We start from the raw sequence: 18,365 nt of genomic DNA on the forward strand, positions 1-18,365 counted from the left end.
CACTATGCATTCAGGACTTGGTGTGTAGTATCGAGACGCAATCCTTACTTTCTGCTGATGTCCGACCGGTTGAACAATGACTGGTCGGGGGAGTAGTAGACTGAGTGGAGGGTGTCGTCCAGTTCCATCTCACAAGGGGTCTCATACTGGCTGGGCCTGCCAATATGGTGCAGGTTATTGCTGGGGGTCTGGTTGACATTGTGGTCCCGGGCTAGTCGGCTCTGCTCTTGAGAAGAGCTGAATGCCTCCTCCACCTGAATTAATGGATTAATACATATATTTCAGAATTTCAATAATGAACAGAGGAATTTGACCAATATTAAATACACAGCATTGTGGAACAATAATACACAAAGACAAGGCTTATGGCAGGTGAAAAGGGACTTCAATAAGCTATATAAACGACCTAACATGTCTACCAACGCGTATGCGACCGTGCATACATCTATACATGTATGCAACCGTGTATACATGTATGCACCCATGTATACGCGTCACATACACATACACAACACATCAGTATACATGTTCAGTCATAGACGACCTACCCAGACGACTGAACGCACGTGTATACGCGTGTAGATATTATTCTATACAGCAGAGGGCGCAGTAGCTCGGGGATCTCTAGACTGTACGAACAGGAAGCTGTTAAACACCTCCAACTAAGAGACATAGAATGGGTTCGTTTTTCTGCTAAATACAGGTGAGTGAAGATAGTCATTCATCTAGCTAAAACCACCAGGCATGTTGACTGGAGGCACTTGGTTACATGCAATATAGCTAGTTACCAGTGGGTTTTGTTGCCTTGGGTTTGCTAGAGACATTGTAATAATTTTTTTCACTCTCAAACATTTCATCAATGTGGCTGTAAACTATTGGCCATTGGCTATAGCCTATACGTCCTCCCTTCCCAAACCAAAGTTCATGTCCATTGCTCAATCAAGCCTGTTGTTGATTAATGCTGTGTAGACCTATTGCTGCATCATATTTTTTAGGCTAATACATTTTAGTTGACAAATTTTTTTGTATCATTGTCTTCGCTATGCTGCTTTCTCTGTATATGTTTTAATGCAAGCGAGACTGGGTGGCTAGTTAAAACTACAGACAACTAATTATAATCACACAATTTTGCATCGCTCTTTCAGGTTTCCCATGAAGAATCTATTTTATTTTAATATTTTCTGTAAACAGGGCTTCTTTCTCTTAAATTTTTCTTCACAGAAAACTGTTAGGCCTACCTGTAACGTGTAGCCTATATACGTTATTTTTCAGCATTGTAGATATCTTGTAAATGTACTATATAAATATGGAAATAAATGCTTTAACAACTACTGGTTATTATTCAATAAATATACTATAAACATCAAGTAATCCCTAACATGTGCATTGCAGTTTCGCACTGTGATTACAAAGTACAGAACGGGAGTGTCATACATATGATTCATAATTGTGTACTCCTTCCATTGTTTTAATTTCTTTAACATTTTGACCATTTTCAGTTTTATAAAATCAATAGAATTATTTAAATAACAACAGTAGAATTATAGCCAGCTATGACCATGTAGTCTTGCCAACACCCGCCAATCTAATTAATAATTTAGAGGCTACATTATAAATATGACATTGTGCAAATTTGGCAAGAAGTGCAGATAAAATGCAAAGCATGTTATTTCGTGTTTGTGTAAAATCAGACAATAGCAGGTTGTCATTTTGTCATGTGGTGGCTAAAGAAATATTGTTATTATAAGTTATTTATTTGGTAAAGTGATTGGCTGTATTAAATAAGTCTCAAAATTGTGCTGCTGTAGGCCTACTGTCAAAATGTATAGCGGCTCCAGTCATTCTTCATGTCCGTATAGGTTTTTGGTGACAATAGCCTAAACTATAAAACTATTTTGTGAAATAGCCTATAAGTAGTATATTGTAAGGTAAAATATGTTCTGCTAAATAAGTTTGTTGCATTACCATGCCGCACAACTTTGCGACAAACTTAGCATAGATTAATACAAATGTATTTAAATAAATAGTCTTACCAAGTTATTAGCTATGTTTTATGCCATTCCTAAATGAATGTCGACGTTGTTTAATTGTGTTTATGGCTATCTCAAATTGATATAACAGACTAACAATACGATAGGATACTCTGTCAAACATTCCCCCGAATTTTTGTGCTAGAATAATCATGGCTCCACAAACAGTAATTCCATCACCATTTGGTAACTATAAACACCTTCCCTAGAAACTATTTTTAGCTATCAAGTGGCTTTTTGATCCAGAGTTCTTGTAGCAACAGTTCTTATTTGAAACGGGGATAACCCAAGCAAGTCTGAGCGAATTATGACAGAGAAATGTCGCATTTCCCACTCATCACCTGCATATAATTCTATACCCCAGTCAACAGATGGTTGTTCCCTTGAAGTATATCAAATCAGACAAAGTCCAAAAACTGATTTCAATTCAATTATTCAAAACACAGATTTTCCTTAAAAGTAGGCTACACTGAATTTAAAAAAATGAATAAAAACTTGCAAAAATCACCTTCCGATGTATGGTTCTGCCTTCTTCAGAATCAAAATCCAAGAAAGACCAGCGCCCTCTACCGGATAAGTAAATAAATACACGTGCATTCAGTCGTCTGAGCGCGTATACTGATACTACTCGTATAGGTGTATGATGGGTGATTTATGAGGGGTGATTCATGCATTTAATATATGAGGGTTGGAGTCTGCCATAAAGATCTAGATAAGCGACCTACCGTCAAACTTGCTCTCATTTAACGTCGCCGTGAGCGAATCTCTTTGGCTTAACGTTGCCGTGAGCGAAGCTCTTTGGCTTTACGTCGCCGTGAGGGAATCTCTTTGGCTTTACGTCGCCGTGATGGAATCGCTTTGGATTAACGTCGCCGTGAGTGAATTGCTTTAGTTGATTACAACCGTTGGTTGTTCATTGTACACTGCACTTTTTGAAGGTTGGGCTGCATCAACATTCAAATTCTGTAATTCCTCTAAGAATAACATACTATAGCTCCTATATTGAACACTGTAAATTAGAACTTTTGAAAGTTCTTTGTATATTGGAAGAATATCAAGAAAGTAAATCCAAGTATTAAACTCCCAATTTATGGCCCATCCACCACAGTCCAGAAATCCATGTGGACCACGACCAGCCATTATTGGGCAGGTGTAATTTACCTGTCCTTTTTAAGCATTGTATACAGGGGCATCTAATAAAAAATAGAATATTGGTTCTTCCTACCACCATTCTACTAGAATAAATACTAGTTGGAGAGTGTTCCAGAGATAACACTTTCTGTCCCAAATATTTCTTGGAGCCTAGAATCTTTTCATAAGCAGTAAGGGGAAAGTTTGCATGGCCAGTCAAGCCATGTTTGACAGTATATCACTGGATAATCCCCCTACCCATATGTGGAAACAACCTCCTACAGTTCCTGTTTGTTCTTTGTGCCTTTTGCCTTCAGGTTTGTCTCCAGCAAAAAAAGTCCATGCAGGTCAGGTGATTGATGGGTGCTTTTTTCAACAGTCAGATCACATGCCTGTGCCACAACACTTCCTCCACCACGCTTCACAGAAGATGTGCCATAACACTTCCTCCACCATGCTTCACAGAAGAGGTGCCATAACACTTCCTCCACCATGCTTCACAGAAGAGGTGGTATGCTTTGGATCATAAGCAGTTGCTCACCTTCTCATTACTCCTGCCTTCTCATCTTTCTTTTAAATCGCTGAGGGTTTATTGATCTGGCGAAGAGGGGTTTTTATTGAAAATAATTATTCTGTTATCCACCACATATCTTTTGTAGTCTGTAAGATTGTGCTCAACTCAAAAATTCAAGGAATCCTTGCATATTTTCAATACAGCATTCCAAAATGCACCATTGATCAAAGATTAACAAAATGCTTTCTGAACATTGCGCTCAAATTAGTTTGTAAATAATAATACATTCAAAGAATCATTGCACTCCAGTCCAATTTTCAGATGAGAAATTACACTGAAAAACACAGAAATGCGTATACAAAACAGGTAATTTAAAAACATGCAAAATGGTTAAAAACACAAAATCAACTCAGAAGGGCCAGAACAAGTGTAGCAATATAAGCCAAATCTGGAGTAGGCATGATGCAGAGGTTTATTAAGGTAACCAGTTCTACAAACATATACTGCCAAAGTCAGCCACACATGCACAGGGCCATCCAGGTCTAACTAGATCTGTAACTGGTTTATAAGAGTGAAAAGGAATCTCTGGGGTTTGTAATAATTGCTTATATCCACGGTGTTGTGTCAAGGCACTGCACGATGCATCACGCTTAAGTTCTTAGCCGTGGTACAATGAGTATATACCAAACCCGCTTGTGCCTTATTCCTTTACGTATACCGATTTACTATAATGCCACTTAAAGCAGAGAAAGTGCAAAGAGAAGTTAGGGCTATCTATGTAACAGCCTACGAAAGTATATGATCAGCATACTTGCGCTCAAATTATATTGAGACTAAAAACAATTATGCATCCAGTGCAGTATAGCACTCGATTTTAACAAGATAGACTATAAATAATCTACAGATTTATTATGAGCTTTGTTGTTTAATTAAAGCATATTGTGCATCCTTTTTGCTTGTGTGATACTGCTTGGAATGTGAACTTCAGACAGTTTTAAGTAGTTTAATACATTTGAATGCCTATAATACATATAGAGGTCTGAATGTCAGGGTTCTAAAATATTTCATGCAGTCTAATTCCGTGGACCTTAAGTTAACTATTGCAATCCCAAACTATTCGCTGTGGCTATGCAGGCATCTGGGCACAAGGCAATAAAAAAATCAAAAAAAAAAAAATCACACAAACAAGAATATATTAGTAATAGCAACTATTTCTTTACAGGTGTGAAAACCCAAGGAAGACTTTGACACAATCATAACCCTCAATAATCTTTAGGTGATTTACCTGTGACCCCGCAACCCTCAGTTTTTTTAGGTGATTGGTGAATAGGTCTCTAATATCTGCGCTCGACAGCAGAAAGCACTGTGTTAATGATCATTCGCCTATGGATGTCAAAACCATTACAGCAGTAGCTGTAATCTTCTCAATTCAAGTCCCAAAACAAATTAAGCCGTCCAGGTCATTTGACAGTGTAGCAACTGATACAGATCATTTGTCAACAGAAATAATGAAAATTAAAAACACAAAAAGAAAAGAGTCTGCAACCTTTTCCATTTGTACATTCCTAACTCAAAAACGCCCTGCTCAGTCCCATGGGAGCACGTCTTTCCTAGTAGATTTTAGTACAGAAAATAAAGCAATCGAGCGGACAATTTTTTTTGGTGTTGAAAGGGACTGGAAATGTAGTGCTACATGTTAAACATTTAGTTATGTGCATTATGCCATTGCGGTTTGTCCTCTTTTGTTGTGTCTATTGAATTGAATCTTGAGTTACACAGAGTTGTGCTGACCACTGCATTTAGGCAGCAGCTTTGCACAGCAAGCAAAATTACCACTTATGCCGGCTTATGCTGGCTCTCAACAGCAAGCAACATCATTCATCCAGGTTCTGTAACAATATGTGACATCACAGAACCAAATTTACTAAGTTAGTAGAAAAGCACAGTATAACAAAAAAGCATCACTGCACACTTAAAGACGTAAAGCATACATTTCCTGAAGAGTAAAAGTGTGGATTATGCATCAATTTGACATTTTACATACAATAACATGTTAATGTTTTTATACTAAGAAAGTGTTACTTGCACCGATAACCTGAAAACACTGGGAAAACCATATTATGATGAATTTGGGGGAAAGAATACAATGGGATGAGGCAAAAAAGTTAAAAATAAATTATAGGGACAAGCTTACCTCCTCATCGTCATCCGTGCTATCACTGTAGCTGTCTCGCCGGCCGGGGGACTTCATGTGCAGTCTCTCCAGAGCGGCCTCCACTGGTCCCAGCCCCAACCCCAGGGTCATCCTCCCCTCAGGCACCACCGGAGAGCCTGTCCTAGGCTTGGCCACGTTGGGCTCAGGAGACTGTGCCGCTGGCTCTTTACGGGGCGATGCCACAGGAGTCTAAGGAGCAAAGACCAACAGTGCACAGTACAGGAAACAAAATATTTAAAATAGAACAGGTTTCGGACCCATATAATTATCACAGACAATGCATTTGTTAAATTGCCCCTCATAGATTATGACGGTTAATTTGAATTTAAAATGGTGTTCCTCACCAGAGTAGAGGTGTCCATATCAGGTAAGACCCCCTGGTCAGGTCTACAAAGAAGAAGAGTGACCTTTTGACCAGTACCTCGTAGGGCTGAGATCACCTCCTAAAGGCAAAGAAGAGTAAATCAAGACCACAGAATGTTTCTTTGATATAGTGTGAGCCATGTTAGTGAAGAAAAAAAATATTTGATCCCCTGCTGATTTTGTACGTTTACCCACTGACAAAGAAATGATCAGTCTATTATTTTAATGGTAGGTTTATTTGAACAGTGAGAGACAGAATAACAAAAAAAGCCAGAAAAACGTTATCAATTTATTTGCATGTTTATGAGTGAAATAAGTATTCGACCAAAACCCTTGTTGGCAATCACAGAGGTCAGACGTTTCTTGTAGTTGGCCACCAGGTTTGCACAAATTTCAGGAGGGATTTTGTCCCACTCCGCTTTGCAGATCTTCTCCAAGTCATTAAGGTTGAGGCTGACGTTTGGCAACACAAACCTTCAGCTCCCTCCACAGATTTTCTATGGGATTAAGGTCTGGATACTGGCTAGGCCACTGGCTATGGCCCCGTCCATTGTCCCTTTGATGCGGTGAAGTTGTCCTGGCCCCTTAGCATAAAAACACCCCCAAAGCATCAAGTTTCCACCTCCATGTTTAACGGTGGGGATGGGGTTCATGGGGTCATAGGCAGCATTCCTCCTCCTCCAAACACGGCGAGTTGAGTTGATGCCAAAGATTTTGGTTTCATCTGACACTGTGGAATCTGAGCATTAACAATTACAATATGAATGTATGTTTCATTGGAAGTGAATGTGCCTAGATAATGAGAACAACAGAAACCTCTCTGTTTAGATTATCTCTCTGTAGGTTGCGCTCTGATAACCACAGGAATGTTTACATTGACCATTTGGCATGGGGGTTTACGGTCTTGGAAACCTGATCCAGGTAGACACACCCTTCAATGTATATATCAGCTTGTAACCAACATTACAGTGAGAAGAGTTTGAGTGAGATGAGATTGAGGTTGTGTAAGGAACACTAGGTCCTTAACCTCATGGACAAGACTATCTAATGCTCTAATAAATAATTGAATTACTCTCTCCCTTGACAAACGGGTATTTGATGATTATTACAACCACTATACAAAATGGCCGATTTTTAACACAATGGTGCCGTGACCCAGATGGACAAGTTTTAACGATTCTACTGAACTTCGGCTGGAGAGCTTAGGGGCTCGATTTGCAATCGCGAAGAAGAAGTTGTTTTTCCCGGTTACTGGTTGCTGAGAACAACTGAACAGTGAGTCATAAAACTACACCATAGAACGAACTGTCAAGATTGCAAAAAGCGTTAGGTAGTTGAACAAGCCCTATGACGACCAGACTTGGCCACGGTTTTTATTGTGCGGAATCTGTCTGTGGGTGCAGACAGTCCGTCTCAATTTAGGGGGGCGTTGACCGGTGTTTCAGTGCTGAACTGTATTTCGTGTCGCCATAGCATGATGACACTGAATTTTCCTTTTGAGGATTAGTGTGATATTGTATTTTTCTGCGATTATACAGTGACTTGTACAAGTAAAAATATAATGCTGTCCAGTTGTACAAACACAACAAGAGGACTGCAGCCTCTGACGCGCATGATGCGTTCATGTTTAAAAATCATGGTGCAAATTGGACACCACCAAGAACGAAAAGGATCATTAACAACGATGCCTGGTGTCGAAATGGACAGAAAGAAAAATCAAGTTTTCCGGCTAAACAAGGAAATTGTATATGGACAGATGGAGAGTGTGGTGCATATGAAAAGAAAAGACAAAGGAAAGATAAGATGGCTGAGAAAGGACACAAAGGAGACAATCATAATGGACGAAGATTCATTCTGTTTGACCACCTGGCTGACCGACAGTAGTCTCAAGATGGAGTCTCTCATGGGATCATGGACGATACTAGGAACTGACGTGAGCTTTCATAATCATTGATTCAGAGTACTTAAATGTTTATTTCTTAAAAGGTATCGTACCTAACCATTAGATGAATCTGGAACTTTCCTCAGTAACAGCCAAGCTTATTTAATTGAATATTACATGTAGTTTGAAAAGCATTTGGATGATATATAGCATGTTTTAATAGGCATTCGAAATAGCCCGTTTTCTGTCATGCATGAACATGTTTTAATAGATATTCAAGAAATAACCTTTTTGTTGTTCTTTGTCATGTTTGCTTTGTAATTTTGAGTCAAATGTATTTATTGCGTTGATGATAATGTTTAAAACCGTAAGGCCTCAAGGGGGGTCACACGACAATGTAGGTAGGCCTTAACCAAGGCCCACCACATGGTACCTGTCTGTTTCGTGCTGAGCTGTTCGCTAGCACGAGTGGGAACGTCTGAAACCTAGTGATGAATTGGAAACTGGTACAATGATTTTCTAATCTGGTAAAATAGTCTCATGGTTTTCTTACAAAAGGTTAAAATGTTGTGTTTTCTCTCTCCTTATATATTGTATTCGAGGTAGAATGAAGAATCCACATGGTGATAGACTTGAACGTTAAGGAGACATGCTGTGTCCCACGAGGACTGAATTTGCATCCAATATAGTCATAGCCTTAAAAAAAAAAGGGTAATACACAAAATTAAATGACATTTTTTAAATGCTAAATTGAGTTTGGTTACATAAAATAGTTTCTCTCATTTGTATTTTCCAACGATAACTGAGATAATACTTGTTTTTAAAACCAACGCCTGATACTCGTTAATGGAGTTGAAATTCTAAAATGGTAAATTGACTAATGAACAAATAGGGTATTCATGTAAGTGTTTAAGGCCTACATTGAGTTTCCTTTGATTACTTATTGTACCTTGATTTTAGTGACGTCATACATCTGTTTTTTGTCTACATTGCCATTCTTAAGAGTTTTCTTAATTTCCACCCTAATGTTGAGTTAGTGTAGATTATGATAAGCACATTTTTACAAACTGCAAAAATATTAGATGGGTTGGACACTAAATCTAAATCTTCAGTTAACGAAAGATGTCGGCTAAATTGAAAGGATAGTTTGAGGACCATGTCAAATTTTTGTGTTTGGGAATTTATATCTCGTATACAAACATTTGGCCTTTTTAATTGCTCACCATATGTGGGTGGAGCTCAGAGCTTCAGGATGGGGGGCAGACCCACTGGGATGGCCCCTACCAACCTTTCCCATTAAATCAAAGTAGCCTATTACTAAGGGTTACATTTGAGTGTTCAGTCTGGTCACATCTGTGGTAATTTTACCAACACAAGCATATTCAGTTTTGGGATTATCAAACATTAATTGAAAGCTAAATATATTTTCCTCTCAATAGCTTTAATGTTGAAATCTATGATTTTGAAACCAACTGAAGTGAGGGTAAAGACCTAAAGTCATCCCCCATTTTTGTGGATAGAACGATCAATAGAACCACAGATGTGGTCAAAGAAAATGCACAAACGTTTTGATTTAGGGTTTGGCTGACCGCAACTATATGAAATAAAAATGAATTTAAGTTAATTCCCTAAATTTAGGAGGTTAATCAAGACAATGTTTGTGTTTGCCATGAGGTAGTTTGGCCGTTGCCTGTAAAAAATGCTACATTTGTATGCTGTAGCTATGCTAATACAATTGCCCTGGTGGTTGCAACAGGGAAACCACTGCACATGGGCTGGAGTTTTTCACTCCAATTTAGTTGTGCAGCTTTTTCCCTAGGGGGCCAAACAATTTAGTTAGGCATGTGCCAAGAAACTACAGGATTATAATTGCATGATTTCACAGACCTGTGTGATGGTACTGTGGTAAAGTCAAATTTGAGAGCTGTTTAGCTATGTTAGACAAATTTGTTAATAGGTTATATGGTTTATAATTCCTTTGCACAAGCGACCGTGTTGCACATTGATGTCTTTGATGGTGTTAGTGAATGTTTGTTTTGATGAATATACAGGATGCAACTTCTTATCGAATGGATTATAGATCCATCCCTAATACCAATTCTCTATTTTTCATGTTTGTCCTGAAAAGATGGCCAGTGCGGGTTCAAGATGGCACCTCCTGTGGCAGTATTTATTCATTGTTCTGCATTCACTCAGTGTCATTTTCCATTGACTTAATGAAGTGAAGGCAGGGGGGATGTATGATATGATAAACGAGCTTAGGGCTCAAGGCAAATCTAATTGGTATTTTTAAGGAGTTACGTAAAGAAATTTGTTTGCATATTTATAACGGAGCATTGGCATCTGTTATGTTTTATATTTTAGAGTTACAGGATGTTTTAATTGGGTTTTTTGGAGATTGTTTTGTTTGAAATAATGTGTAACATTTTAATGGTTAAATAGCATAAATCTAACCATTTCTGATTTGGCTAAGCAAAGTAAAGTCTGACAATCTTATTCCACTAGTTGCTATTTGGCATTAATATAGCACAAGGAACCAAACATCAACCAAGCTAGTTTTGGATGGAAAAGTAACTTTGACATAGACTTTTATGGAAACTGAATAGGGTGTAAGCTTCACTTTGATGATGGAACTTCTGAGATCCACAAGTTTTCAAGAGTAATCTATTGTCTTCATTGTTGGGAGTTGACGGAACCATACCCAGTGGATGAAAGTCAGATGGACTGTTGAACCACACTAATCCTGAAGGACTCCACATACTACAGGTCAGAGTACCACGGGCCAGTTGACTGGAAAGGTCACATGGTCTCAACACAAAGGAAGACACTGTTGTGGTGTTAATTTTGAATAAGTGAAGTGTTGGAAACTCACTGTTCCATTATACACCTACACTGACTTGTTAGGACAACCAGGCAATTTGCTGGGTCCACATCACACTGACTGCAATAACTGATTTTGGAACTTTCATCACTAATGCAAGACAAAGAAAACTGAAGACAAGAATTAAAGGACACTTGATTGGAAACTAACTTCTTTCCTTACAATCTAAAATTTTCCTAAATTAACTGATATGGTGATTTCATATGTATGGAGGTTTGTTTCTCGCAAGACAGGTGGGAAACTCTTTACGATGACAATAACAATATTGGACTTCAGCGTATTTGTGATGATGCTTAATGATCTACATTATGACAGCTATCATGGTATGTTTGGACAGTGAATTGTTCCCTATTATAGGTGGTCCCTGTCAAAGGTAGATGTTTTCCCTATTTTAAAGGTAGAATCTTTCACAGGTACAACAGGATATGCATAAGTCTTTTGTATGATATTGTAGCATGGATCATGATACGGACAAGGGGGGTTTTGATTGTTCAATGGGCTTTGGGGGAAATGTTTTAATCATGATGTCATGTTGAGTCTGATTTTCTGTTGAACACTTAACACTGATAATAACCTGTTGATGTCAAAATGTTTCTCAACCCTTATAGTCTGAGGTGGGGACGGGATTGATGACTGTCATACATTGAGTTATGTGTCGGAGTGTGGTGTGTCAATTGTCTTGTTTACATTCATTTTCATTAGAGGAACAATAAGACCTGATTGGTCATATACTCCTTTTGTTGTTTCGTCTTAGTCATTTGTAACATAACTGTATGAGCTTTTTCTTTTCATTTGGAATTGAATTGTTCTTGTAATGTTTTATCAAATGTTTGATGGGGGGAGTGTGGAATCTGAGCATTAGCAATTATAATATGAATGTATGTTTCATTGGAAGTGAATGTGCCTAGATAATGAGAACAGAAACCTCTCTGTTTAGATTATCTCTCTGTAGGTTGCGCTCTGATAACCACATGAATGTTTACATTGACCATTTGGCATGGGGGTTTACTGTCTTGGAAACCTGATCCAGGTAGACACACCCTTCAATGTATATATCAGCTTGTAACCAACATTACAGTGAGAAGAGATTGAGTGAGATTAGATTGAGGTTGTGTAAGGAACACTAGGTCCTTAACCTCATGGACAAGACTATCTAATGCTGCAATATATCATTGAATTACTCTCTCCCTTGACAAACATGTATGCGATAATCATTATAACCACTATACAAAATGGCTGATTTCTAACAACACTTTCACACAGTTATCCTCTGAATCATTCAGATGTTCATTGGCAAACTTCAGACAGGCCTGTACATGTGCTTTCTTGAGCAGGGGGACCTTGTAGGCGCTGCAAGATTTCAGACCTTCACGGCAAAGTGTGTTACCAATTGTTTTCTTGGTGACTTCAGTTCCAGCTGCCTTGAGATCATTGACAAGATCCTCCCGTGTAGTTCTGGGCTGATTCCTCACCGTTCTCATGATCATTGCAACTCCACAAGGTCAGATCGTGCATGGAGCCCCAGACCGAGGGAGATTGATAGTTCTTTTGTGTTTCTTCCATTTGCGAATAATCGCACCAATGGTTGTCACCTTCTCACCAAGCTGCTTGGGAATGGTCTTGTAGCTAATTCCAGCCTTGTGTAGATCTACAATCTCGTCATGGTGGAGAGTTTGCAATCTGATTGATTGCTTCTGTGGACAGGTATCTTTTATGCAGGTAACAAGCTGAGATTAGGAGCACTCCCTTTAAGAGTGTGCTGCTAATCTTAGCTCATTACCTGTATAAAAGACAACTGGGAGCCAAAAATCTTTCTGATTGTGAGGGTATGAAATATTTATTTCACTCATTAAAATGCAAATCAATGTATAACATTTTTCACATGCGTTTTTCAGGATTTTTGTTGTTGTTATTCTGTCTTTCACAGTATAAATGTACCTAATATTAAAATTATGAACTGATAATTTCTTTGGCAGTGGACAAATGTAAAAAATGTCCCTCACCGTATATAACATACTTCACATCCAAAAAAAACAAAAAACAAATACAGAATAAAACACAATGTGCATACATTTGGCAGTTACTTCAACCAATGATGAAGCTGTAAAAATATCTCAGAGTCATAACAAGAGATGACATACATGTTGAGAGAGTCCTTTGAGTGGCGTCTGATTGACGTGGAGGATGACATCTCCCACATTGATGCGTCCACTCTCAGCGGCCGGCTGACCAGGGAACAGCTTTTTGACCCTGACTATGCTGGAGCTGGTGATGGGGCCATGATGGGCTGACTGGTCAGGATGGGTCTCCTCTCGGCTGAAGCTGAATCCGAGGCCTGAAGTGTTCTTCAACAAGGGCACCTCAAATACGTTGTCTGGGAACAGGTTGGGTTTTAATGAAACATCTACAATAGTACCCTTTCCTCTGTTGCCTTTCTAGTTCCTGCTGTATGACTAAAATGTAAAATGTTCACTGATCACTCATACAGCAGCTGATCACTTAAGTGCACTCACCAGCAGTGATGAAGCTGTACTCTGGCTGGGCTTTAGGTTCTGGGGTTGGCTGTTGCTTCTGCTGTTGTGATTGTTGCTGTGGCTGGTCATTGGGTACAGAGGGAGGGGTGACCTGAGGGGTTAGAGGGGCATGGATACTGTCCGCAGGGAGCTGACCCTTCTCCAACAGCAAGTGGACCATCTGAGAAGGGAAAAATCCACTGATGAGTTAAGGCAGAGTAGCAGAGACCAGTAGCATTTAGCTAAAGTTGAAAGTTTAGTCATTTAGCAGACATTGCTATCCGGAGAGACTTTTAGGTGTAATTGCTTTGTCAAGGGCACAACCTTTTCTCTCCTTGTTGGCTCAGGGATTTCAACCAGTGACGTTTCAGTTACTGGCACAATGCTTTAACTACTAAGCTATTCCTTGGCCATCAGAGCACTGATTAATTGTGCTGTGATACAGTATCCGGAAAAGGTTGTCTGGATAGTTTCCAATATACCTGGCAGCCAGGATTCAGGGACAGGATGAAATCCATTTAAATTCCCCCAAAATCGCTGAAAGTGTAGCTGAATTCCACATTTTCTGCATTGAAAGTAATTGGAATTTTAGTTGACTTCCTGAATCAATGGAAATTCTGGTAACACTATACTTGAAGTGTAGTGTCATAACATGGTCATAACTCTGTTATAACCATGTCATAAGGTTTCATGACAACTGACATAACACGTCATATCCTGTCATAACATGGTCAAGACACTGTAATGACATTTAGAAATATTGACATATATTGTGTTTTTTATAACTGGTTATGACATCTATGCATGTCTATCAGAACGTAACAAACTACTCTGTAACAACAGTCTTCTTATGAACAGTATTTTTATATTACATTTCATTATAAATTCTATATATCAATATAACTATGAATGAAGTGATTTCAGATATTTACATTCCCCAATGCAACATTTCTCATGACTAGGATGCCAAGCAGTAGATCTCGGGAGCAGGACCAACATATAGGGATGTACAGCTAGGTGATAGGCCTATGTGGTTCTAATGATTATGATCATAATGCTTCTTTTATATTGTCATAAACTGCAAGTTCAAGTCACAGGATGTAACACAGGATGGTCGTAATGGTATCATGAAATTTTCATAAACTGTAGTTTGTCACCTTCCCTAATGCTTTGTTTCTCATGAACAGGATGCCAGCAGGACATGACATCTTCTTTGTGAACAATAATCAACATAAGACATCCTCTCTGAGACTAACGACCAACATATGGCCATGTACAGCTAGGTGATAAGCATATCTAGTTTCTATGATAATAGCAATGATGCTTCACCTGTGAAATAACTAACGTGAACCCTACACGGCCAAAATTCAGACATCTTTATTTGCAAAATCCAGTATATATCCATCAATAACTGGGACCAATCGGGCAAAACAGTGAAAACCTTTCACGGTTCTAGATTTCCGGATATGAATGTTGATGTAGTTTTTTAAATAAAAATGAAACTACTTTCAATTTAAAAAATATAATTATAATATTTTATTTTTATATAATTATATACTTCATATAATGTAGGCTTACCTTATTTATGTCAAACAGGGACCTTGGCTTACGTGGTAAGGAAAACTGTGTGATTTCAAAACATTTGGTTCAAGTGGGTACAGTGCAATGACCATGCTCCCGATCTAAAAAAAACTTAATGCTGATTGATACTACTTTAGATTATAAAATGGTTCTTGGTAGAACCCTTTTTATAGTGTTCTAGTTAGAACCATATACAGTGAAGTTTTTAAGAAGCCTATATTGAGCCCTCTGCAATTAGTAATTTAGCATTAGTGGAAAGAAAGACAGTTGGGTTATTTTCAAAGCCGTTTTATTGACCAGTCCTAAACAAAGTAAACTTCTTCCAGGTATTTTAGGGTTAACTCAATTTCATTCCAACCAGCAATCAGGGACAGATTTATTGACCAATCACAATCTCTGAGTTTATATAGACCAGGACACTTGTTGTTTATCAATACGCATTTTTGTCCTGCCCTGTTCTCGTGAACCTGTTTGACGTCATCTTTCATGGTTCAAGTACTATTCCAATCCAAAGAACGCAAGACAACAAGAACGCCTAAAATGCCCGGATGTGTTATTGATCCACCCCTTTTATTGAGCATGCATGGGTTAGTGACTTGGCCAGCGAGAACACATCTGATATCCAGCAGTCATTTCAAGATGCCAGGAAGGCCAAACAATCTTCACAATAGCTTGTTTGCATATGACGTCACGTGTGGCGAAAATGCAGATGGAGGGCAGGAAGTGATTTTCTACATTGTAAGCTCTATCACAAATGCCAAATACCTTTAACTGAACAAAAATAAGTAACGTTAGCAAAGCTAAGTACAAAGTATTTTGCAGGGTACAGCCTTATTGATAGGGTGTTGTTCTCTTTAGGCTGCCCTGGTGCTTTAAACGACGCTGAGTCTGTACACTGGGCTCCTAGTGTTATCAGAAAGGTAAGCCCCTGTCAGACACATTGCGCATACGAGAGGACAACACAGAGATGTTACATGATCGACAAGGTAAAGCAATTGTATTAATAAGTGTTGCCAGTATTATAGCTGTATAAGGCAGACATGATTATACAGCCACGATGGCAGGCAAATCTTTCTTTTCTTTTTCTACTTCAATTGTAGTCACTGAATATTTGCTTATGTTATTTAAGAAACTGCAAATTTTTACATTTGCTCCTACTTTTTGATTAGCTAGCTAGCATTATTCAGTTCAGTGGAGACGCTGAGGATGGTCCTCCACCTCCAAGATGTCGTCCATAGAGAGACAAAGGTTTTGGAGAATGCAGCAAGCAATAACCAACTTGGGCACAAATAGAGGATGCACTTCCAGAGCCCTCAGAAAGATGGATCTCCATTGGGTTTTCAGCATGCCAAACGTGCATTAGATTACGATTACGGTCCAAGATTATTTGGATCTTTTAAAACGGTTCTGATTCGGTCTGTGGAACTGGAAACAAGTGGTTGCCAATAGGAAACTCCAGTAAGGCATTTACTTCTTGAGATAGTTGGGGTTTCCATTAAGATTTTCAACTTCAGTAAAATGGTTTGGTTAGTATTCCATCCCTTACATTGAGAAAGACAAGTGCCAACATGATGTAGCCTTGCCATTCTCTGTCTCATTCTGGCCGTCTGGATCAGATGCCTTTGCTCAGCTGCCTCATATATATCTAAAAAACGTTTATATATAACCAAACGGTTTTCTTGACTTCATTTTCCTCTGCTTTTTCATGCTGGTAGCTTGTTAATGTGCTTGTGAAATTCACGACGTACCAGCGGGAAAAAACAGAGGAAAAAGATAGGCAACCGATTGGATAGATAGATGGAGGTACAGACAAGGCAATTCACCCAGGAGCATCAGTTGGGGAGTAACGGATTACAAAACAAGAAACCAGGAAAGCCTAGTTCAGCTGGCCCGCATTAGAAAGAGTTGCCACCTCAAGATTTGAACCCGGGTCACCCATGTTAAAGGCTGTGTCATTAACCACTACATCACAGATCTGTACATTTGCCAGCTGTCAGAATAGCCTCTTGTCTACACTGACACCCGGCATCTGTATATCCTGAACAAACCCTCTTTTGCCACAGGCCATTTTAATAGTTAATTGGCCATACGTGAATGACATTCATACAGTTAAACTGACTAACGTTTCTTACTAAATGTACTTCCACCACAAATAGTGTCTATGTATGCCGTTTGCCACTGGGCGTTTTAACAGCGTATTAGCCAGTAATATGCTTTACCGGTATCTACTAACTTACTGGAATAGTCATAAGAATTGAGCTAGCTATTTCATTTCATGAACATATTTTTTTCTTTCATGGCAAAACAACATACTTTTTTCTTTCATTTGTGAATTACATTTATACATTAACTATAAATAAAGGTGACGATAACTAACTATTTAATCTGGTGAAAGGATGAGAGAATCGTGGAATCTACCAGAAATAATTAATAAATGTCGTTGCTCTCAATAGATTTGAACTTAAGTCTTCCACATGAGAGTCTTTAACCACTACGCCACGGCATTACACGTTTCAACAGGCGGTAGATTTCATTGAGGATTGTGTTAAACTGACTAACGTTCCTTATTAGGTTGAACTCCACCCTAGCATCTATGAATGGTATTGCTTTTGACCAATGGCCGTTTTAACAGCTTATTTGCCAGTAATAGGCTTACTAGTATCTACTAACTTCCTAGGAATAATTATAAGAGCAATTATGAGCAATTGCTAGGGAGACTGAAGATTAACTATTCCATGCCAGAAACAGTCGCAATATAACCGTAAAGTTTCAATTAAGGCTTACTATAATGTAACTACATTGTTAAGCCAGCAAATCTGTTTGTCTATCCTGACCCAAAACGCATGCACGGACGCATACTTCAAAAATCCAGCAGAAACAGTCACAATATAACCGTAAACATTTTTATTTCAGGCTTACTATAATGTAGGTATTAACAGTTTTAGCTAGCTAAAATTTGTCTCTATGGAATAATTCATAATGCATACATCGCTTCGCCTTCGAGGAGATACGAACTCGGGACATATAGTTCACAAGTCTGCTTCTCCAACTACTACGCTACTTAACAAGGGGTAGTCAATCAGTCAGGTCAGTAAGACATACGCAAAAAAAAACTACAAAACTTTGGATTACTTCAATTGGAAAATAATAATTGTGCAAAATAATGACACGTTGCAAAATAATGACTCGTTTAAAAAAAAAAATTAAAAAAAGTTTTTTGAACCAAAAAAACAATTGCGCGGCTCAGTTGTTGTG

General features: G+C 38.6%; 1 protein-coding gene across 7 annotated transcripts in view; it reads right to left on the reverse strand.

Moving 5' to 3' along the window:
- The window catches only part of ptpn13 (protein tyrosine phosphatase non-receptor type 13), a 151,613-nt gene that overhangs the window by 21,616 nt on the left and 111,632 nt on the right, over positions 1 to 18,365 (reverse strand). For all 7 annotated transcript variants that reach the window (XM_034296911.1, XM_034296908.1, XM_034296907.1 and 4 more), the window contains 5 exons: positions 13,530 to 13,710; positions 13,158 to 13,390; positions 6,235 to 6,333; positions 5,870 to 6,079; positions 49 to 254 (listed from right to left, as the gene is read on the reverse strand). In XM_034296911.1, the coding sequence (XP_034152802.1) occupies positions 49 to 254; positions 5,870 to 6,079; positions 6,235 to 6,333; positions 13,158 to 13,390; positions 13,530 to 13,710 (929 nt within the window). The remainder of the gene's footprint in view (positions 1 to 48; positions 255 to 5,869; positions 6,080 to 6,234; positions 6,334 to 13,157; positions 13,391 to 13,529; positions 13,711 to 18,365) is intronic.

The sequence above is a fragment of the Esox lucius genome, chromosome 14, assembly GCF_011004845.1.
Source record: "Esox lucius isolate fEsoLuc1 chromosome 14, fEsoLuc1.pri, whole genome shotgun sequence".
NCBI classification, from domain to species: domain Eukaryota; kingdom Metazoa; phylum Chordata; class Actinopteri; order Esociformes; family Esocidae; genus Esox; species Esox lucius.